Source organism: Cupressus sempervirens, chromosome 2 (genome assembly GCF_028749045.1).
Source record: "Cupressus sempervirens isolate cs-2001-9-10 chromosome 2, ASM2874904v1, whole genome shotgun sequence".
NCBI classification, from domain to species: Eukaryota; Viridiplantae; Streptophyta; class Pinopsida; order Cupressales; family Cupressaceae; genus Cupressus; species Cupressus sempervirens.
Genome location: NC_143119.1, coordinates 289,348,927 through 289,356,585, shown reverse-complemented (window position 1 = coordinate 289,356,585; position 7,659 = coordinate 289,348,927). Strand labels below are relative to the sequence as shown.

Sequence of the window (7,659 nt, the reverse complement as noted above, 5' to 3'; positions counted from 1 at the left end):
GTCTTTGTTTTATTGGCCCACTTCTGATCAAGTCTTATGGAAAATAAGATTTCAACCTCATAAGAGATTCTAAATTCCTACTCAAAGTTCTCTTTTTCAATTCCTTCATCCTTTCCAATTTTTCCTTTTAAAATCTCAAATTAAAATTCTTTTGGACTAATTTCATTTTTTTTAAAAACTCTCATATTTATTTTTCTTATTACATCTCCCAATAAAAATACTCAATTTCATATTTTATTTTTATATTTTTTAAATTTAATTAGTAATTATAGATCCGATGGTTTAAACACCACACACAAATGCTTGATCCTTAGACTAGAAGTATTAAATGGTTAAAATTAATGCTTGATCCTTAGACTAGAAGTATTAAATGGTTAAAAATAAGTTATTTTTTCAACCTTAATTTCTTCCTGAGAATGCAATGTTTAAGAGTGGCCTCTCCCCTCAAAATGTGTACCATATAAATTTAAGATCTTTTGGATGTTTGTGTCAAATATTATCGCTGCTATCAACCGTCTTCGCGCCAGCCATGCGAAACTTTCTTTACGAAATCGTTCGCCATTATTTTCTGTAATAGGCCTCCTCATTTCATTTGCCTCGGATTTGGAGAAACACAGTGTGAGTTGATATTGCAAGGACCAAGCTGATTGACAATTTGGGCTGAAATCTACAACTTAATTTACCTAAATTTCACAAATTTGATCAATTAGATTCATATATAAATCATAAAAATAAGGGTTATTTCTTAAGCCATCGCCCACTCAAGAGAAATCGGTGTTCTGGTTTTCAAATTCGCTCCTCCGATCTTAAATCTGTGCGATACTCAGATTTTTTCTGCAGGTAAGTATTGTCATTTGAGTATTTTTAAAATAAATTTTCTTTCTATTTGATGATTTTTTTGAATTCATCTGTCGAAGATTTATTTGTATTGATATTTAGATTGGATTTTATAACCTTCAAAATGACAATTTTATTTTGATAAATTTATGAAATAGCATAGTATCATGGAAGAGGCTTCGGAACCTGCAAATGCAAATGTTCCAGTTAAAATGGAAGAAGAAGATGAGATGATTTCGATTATTCCACCATCGCCATCAGCAAGAGCACCACAACAGAAAAGTCTGGCAAAAACAGTCCTTTCTGGAGGTGTAAATGTCCCCAAAGCAAGAGTTTTGGTACATGAACTTGTAGATCAAGGTTTGATTTGTGCTAGGTTTTTCAGTTTTGAAGTATTTATTTCATGTGTGAGTAAGAATTTAAAGCTTTTTTCCTGCTTTGATTAATGAGTTTTAAATGTATTTGTTTTCTTCAGGGGAAAGTGATGACCAGGCTGCCATTAAAGAGAGGATTATTTTAGTAATGTCTGAAAGAAGCAGTGATAAAATGGTGGAAGCATTTATGCAGTTTCAGAGTTGGGATTCTTGTCCGTACGATCCTATACCTGCAATGCCTACAGCTGTAAGTCGTCTTTCTTCTAAAATAAAAATCGAATAAATTTATAAATGATTTAGGGGATATTTTTCATACACAAATTTGAATATTATGATGTTATTAAAATCTTTATGTTTTCTTTTTTTAATAGGTAAGAGGTCAAAAATTGTAATAAAGTTTTGTGATAAGAAAGAATAAAAGTGCAATTAAGTTTTTGGGGTTGACAGTTGAGTAAATTGTCTTAGAATTCTCTAATATTATTGATATCTTTATTGCTATTATGAATCAATTGTATAGTTTTTAATCGAATTATTGATTGTGACTTTAACACTCTTGCATCTAGGTGATATTCATATGGTTAAGTATTGGATCTTTCCTAGAAATCACCCATTCAAGTTTAAAGCGCTTAATTACGGAGTTTACCCTCCCATCATTTGATTTTGCAAATGAAAAAGCAAGTTATATGGGCTTTACCTTTAGAAAACTATTTCTTTAACATATTTAGAGTTGGACTAATACTAAGATGAGTGACTTCAAAAAGCTTGATTTAAAGAATACATAGTTGAATCTTAATAGTAATATCATAACTAAGATAGTTATTAACATTACTATAATTGTTTAAATGTAATGCTTATCATAGCATAAAAGTTGCAAATCTTTTTAAAATGTTAAGTATTTTTGTAAGATTTATTGTCATGAAAGTTTTGAGCTTTCTTTAAAAAAATTATTTAAGATTTATTGTTAAAATTTATGACCTCCCAAATTCAAAACCAAAAATTAAAAGATTTACCTTTGAGCAAATCATTTTTTCTTCTAAAATAGAAGTAAAATAAAAAAGTAGGTTGTCTTCTGGGCTCTCCCCATCTGTTGTTGATAGTTTTGTTTTTTTATACTGAACTTGTTTATGGACTACATGCAGTTTGTTAACTTGTTAAACTCTACTGGTCTTAAAAGTAAGAATACTAGTAACTCTATATACTAGTATACTGCTTATGATGTTTTTGATATGAACCATCAGGGGCACTATTTGGTTGTGTGCGGGTTGCCAGTAGGTTTTTGATGATTATTCCACCACTGTTGTAATGGGCCAGCCCCTACTTCTTGACTTTTTTTTTTCATCAAACACAAAATTACAACAACAATATTTTAGAATCCAACAACATAATTTTTTAATTTCAGATGGGTACATGGTCGTGGTCTCTTGCTAGATTGTTCCTCTAGCATTGTGCATTGTGTAGCAGTTAGGTTGTCGTCATACTGTTATTGTAATATTTTATTTTATTTTATTTGTTTAAATTTTAAGATTTCTATGTTTGAATATGTTCAAATTTATTTATAATTATGAAATATTAAATTTATTTATATTTTCAATTTAAAGTTATATGTAGTTATGAAATGTAATAATTCATAAATCAAAGCACTAACATAATCAAATTGAATGTGATATATATTGTGCAGAATTGTGCAGATAGATATGCCGCCCAACTTTGTGATCTGGTAAGTTCTTCATATTATTGTTATTATTAATAGTATATTATTAGTTATAAAATTATATTTTAAAAATATTCTAAGATGGAGATATACTGATTCCATATGCAGATGGAAAAAGATGGATATAAAATGGTTAAAGATGAAGTTATGGGCCATTCAGAAGTGCCAGATTACCTTGTTGAGCATGGACTCTTTAGGCATGCCTCTCTTCCATCTTACATGCAACAGTGACACATAATCTCTCAGATGATTTTGAAAGAAAATCAGAAGTGCCAATTTATTGTTTCCCCTCCGTTTCTATAGTTTAGAAAAACATTCCAGTACTTTTCTACTCATTTTCATTTTCTTAATATTTTGTAATTCTTTTTGTTGGCTATTGTAGAGGACGTGTTTTTTCTTAGTGAGTATTAGCTGTTAAAAGGATCTTAATATTTACTGAATTCAAGGGTGGTAGGGAGACGGTTTAGGGGGAGAAGTGTAATGAGAAGTTCATTACAAAATAATTTGGATAAGATGGTTTCTATTATTCAATATTTTAAAAAATTCTTTGGCTTCGTCCTATTTACACATGTGGTTTGTTCTAATGATATATTTTTATAAATACTTTGTTTACTTATTTATTTATATTTCTAGGTAAGAGTATTTCTTTATAATAATTTTTTTATATTATTGAATCATTATCATAATCAACTAAAAAATTTATTTAGCTTAACTAATGCTGTTTCTATTGTTTCAACTATTTTATATAATTTAAAGTACTATTTTATACAATTGTCACCTAGTGACACTTATTTTCCTTTTATTATCATGAAAATTTTAACTATAGTTCTTACCTTAATTCTAATTATAATAAGAATTATAATTGAAATAAAAGTGGGATGGAAATTAATCTAATAAAAAAGAAGTACAAATCATGAGCTTTAGACAACCCTATCCAGATCTATTAAGTGTTCTAGCTGTCAAGATAAGACTAGAGATAATTGAACTCTATCCATAATATTCCAGTTTTGCATGTGATCAAAATCTTAGTTGGCCATACAATTTGCAACTCCATTCTTCTTTTTCAGGGATATGAGTGAAAGTGACAAAAACCAAAGAAGCACTCAAATTTTTTATTTGGTTGACAACCAAAAGTAACTTATAAATAATGTCCTTGTAATGTTGCCTAGTCAAAAGATGCACCACCACCTGTGAATTTCATTCACAAATAAGCCTAGTCCATCCAAAAGCACAAGCACATTCCATAGCATACAAAATAGCAATGAGCTCCAACATATTGTTACTATGATGACCTTTCCAAATAGAAAACATGAATTAAAAAATCCCCAAGCTATCTCTACTAACTCCACCGATTTTCTCAGGACCTAGATTTCCTCTAGAAGACCAATCCATGATCATTTTTAGAATGCCCTATGGAGGAGGATTTCACCTCCTTGCCTTATTTATCTTTCTAACATGTTGTCTACATATATTATTCATAGTGTATCCTCATTGATGATTAATATAGAGGTAACTATTGTTAATCCCTAAGCTTCTTGTCTATTAGTGTCAAACATTTAGTCATTCACAAGGTGAGATAATTTGGTCATCACTGTGACTGAGTCATACTATATAGGAAAAGCTAAGAATTGTACATATACTAAGTCATTTGTTGAGCAATAGTTGTTGCTAATCAAGCTAATGGTCGTTGAGTACTCCAATGATTGTTGATCTTATCAGAGACAACAATATTTTCTAAGTTAGTTAGAGATATTAGTGGATGCCGAGTGATACAGATGAATTTTGGTACCAGGTTAAAAATTTGGTAGGGACCAAATGCCAATTTTGTATGTCAGTATGAACCGAGTCTTGATACTGACACAAAAAAGTTGAAGGATGTGTGTGTATCAAGTTTCATTGAGTAAATCAAAATAGTTGTTATGCACCCAGTGTTCACTTAATATTCATATAGAGTATTTAATGGATACTAGATTTAACCATTTGAAGATATGTAGTTTATTTTTGAAATTCATTTCAACTCACTTGGTTTTCAAGTTTACAGAATGAAGAACTTAGGTGATTTTTAGAGTGATTTGTGTAAAGTTGCAAAGAGATTCAAGTGTGTGTTGTTGTCTTAGCAATTTGTGTAAGGTTGTTTGATATGAGTTGTAAGTTGTGAGGTTTTTTCTTTGAAATATTGCGAAATGGCATCATCTACATCTATGAGTGAGAAGGAGACATTAAGGGATAGCAATGAGTAAATTATCTGAAATGATGTATGCTCTCTACCAAAGTTCAAGGCATATTCAAACATTGCATTAACTAGAGATTTTCTAGGAGCATTGTCTACAATTTCAGCTAGAGTAATCATGGTGCTCGTTGTTAGATAGTGTTATATGTGGAACATTAGAGAGATATGTGATTTTGAGATGAGGAATGCCTATGACAAGTTATGTGACTATGGAATATTGAAAGATGAGAACAAGGTTGTGCCTGAGAAAGGGCTGACTCATGCCCTAGAATTCCCAAAGGTATTCAAAGCTAAATGGAAGAAGATTGTGTTGAGTAGAATACATGACATGAAATTATGTTTGGAAAATGGACCAATTAGGATTACAAAGTCCATTATTCATCACATGATTGGATACCCTATTTTGGATTGAGTGAAGACCATTCATTGTTAGGCAAGGGATGTGATTAAAAACCCCATGAAGGAAAAATGAAATGGCCAAGGTATGCAATAAATAACATCAAGGATCCTATGATCAATTTTTTAATTCAGGTAATCACTCATAAGTTTTATTATTTGAGCCAAATGGATGGTATGTCATGTGTACCTATTGATATGGGCTATAAATTTGTCAAGAAGGACCACATCTATGACTTGGCCGAGTTACATCTCATCCAACATATAGAGAACATTGGAGCCATAAGGAAGGTGAAGAATACATCTTATAAGTTTTGTTCTCTTATTATATGCATATTTTTCTATGTATAAAATTCATTTCCCATTGTTGGAGACATTTCTTAGGATAAGTCCAAGTAAGTGACCAAGAAAATAAACGAGTTCATTGATCAGATAGGAGAGAACTTTGAAACTATAATGGATGGTTACTTTGAGGACTCCAAATAGATGATGAAGAATAGATTCAGAATACCTAATTTGATCATTGATACATGCTATGATCACATATGATTTTTAGTTGATACTAATTATAAATATTCTAAAGTTGTAATACCTACAGTAGCATGGTTAAGACCTCTACACTACAAGATAAATGTTGATGAAGTTTCAATTGTCATTACAATGTTGTTGGCCAAGGAAATTGATAAGAATGTTGAACCCTTTGACACATATGTGACTAAAAAAATAAAAATGATGATGCAAACCAAGGTCCCCAAGATGGATAGAAAGAGGAAGAAGATGATCCAATATTTGGAAGGCAAACTTGGAGAAACACCACTGTATATTATTGATGGTAAAGGTGAAGATCTCAAAAGTGATGAAGGTGATGATGAAGAAGAACATGAAGTCAAGGTAAAGGAACTAGTTGTTTCCGAGCCTAAGGGAACCAAAGGAAAAAAGGTTGTTGTAGTTGAACCTAAACTAAAGAAGAGTTTGAAGAAAGTGGTAGTCCAATCCACTACCACACCACATAGGGTGACTAGGAAAAGATCTAAGGTAGAAAGTCTTGTAGCTGTCGAGTTAGTTAGAAAAGGAATTATTAAGATCACAAGGAAAAATAAGGGAAAAATTTGTAGGAAGAGGACATCATATGCTAGAAGGGACAAGAAAGGCCAACAAAAGAACAAGCTGAGAAGAAAATTGGTTGTTAAACCTAATGATGATGAGGAAGATGATGCTAAAAGGATTGAGTCATATGAGTTGAGTCAATTTCAATTCATGCCAAGGAAGAAGCCTCAAGACATTGTTAAGGTACGTGAGAATTTGAGGAGTTCAACAAGTTTAGTTGGTTTGAAGGATACTAAGTATGTTACTTTAGAAAAGGTTGATATAGAGAAAGTAGAGAAAGAAGCTATAGATATGATGGTAAATTTTAAATATATACGAGTTAGGGAAAGAATCACTGGAAGAGTTGTAGAATAAGATATATGTAAAATAAAAATGGGATTTGACTACTGAAACAAAAATGAGAGAGGCTATATTACCCCAAGTTATGCCTGATTTAGGCAAACATCATATGTCAATAGCCATGAAAGAGTATGCAAATAAGTTTGTGCAAAAGAGAAGGGCATACAAAAATTTGAGAAATAAAATTGAAGAGTTTGTCCAAGAAAGCAAATTAGTATGGAAGAATGTATTTGGAATGATGGTTGTGGACAAAAAGCAAGAAGGAAAGGAAGAAAATGATGTAGAAGAAGTTAAGTTGGATAATAAAGAAGATATTTATGATGATGTCGAGCAACTAGTAAAGACAATTCATAAGATGGAGAGAGAGAGAGAGAGAGAGAGAGGTACAAGTACTAGAAGAGGCAAAGGATGTTGTCATTGCTAAGTAATAGAGTGAGCCAACACTTAAGGATAAAGACAGTAAAAAAGGTACAAGTACTAGAAGAGGCAAAGGATGTTGTCATTGCTAAGTAATAGAGTGAGCCAACACTTAAGGATAAAGATAGTAAAAAATATTAAGTAGAGTAATCTACTACAACATTGGCCTAATGTGTCAAGACCTTTGATTGAGTGTCGAGCTCCAACACTCCAAGAAAAGGACTAAGAGGAAGACAGTCCAATTCCCT

The 7,659-nt window shown here is 31.4% G+C and overlaps 1 protein-coding gene across 1 annotated transcript; it reads left to right on the top strand.

Annotated features, from left to right (window-relative positions):
* Nucleotides 1-498: 498 nt before the first annotated feature.
* Nucleotides 499-3,490, top strand: LOC149572197 (uncharacterized). Its single transcript, XM_089810810.1, has 5 exons — nt 499-840; nt 1,001-1,197; nt 1,313-1,458; nt 2,890-2,928; nt 3,031-3,490. Exons 2-5 carry the CDS (start codon nt 1,005-1,007, stop codon nt 3,151-3,153), a joined length of 501 nt encoding a protein of 166 aa, XP_089666936.1. The 5' UTR covers nt 499-840; nt 1,001-1,004; the 3' UTR covers nt 3,154-3,490.
* Nucleotides 3,491-7,659: the final 4,169 nt, after the last annotated feature.

Bases quoted from the DNA above. Each gene is read 5' to 3' on its own strand.
- LOC149572197 (XM_089810810.1), top strand. From the start codon at position 1,005: ATGGAAGAGGCTTCGGAACCTGCAAATGCAAATGTTCCAGTTAAAATG. The intron at 1,459-2,889 runs GTAAGTCGTCTT...TATATTGTGCAG, and splicing joins TACCTGCAATGCCTACAGCT to AATTGTGCAGATAGATATGC. The intron at 2,929-3,030 runs GTAAGTTCTTCA...TTCCATATGCAG, and splicing joins CCGCCCAACTTTGTGATCTG to ATGGAAAAAGATGGATATAA.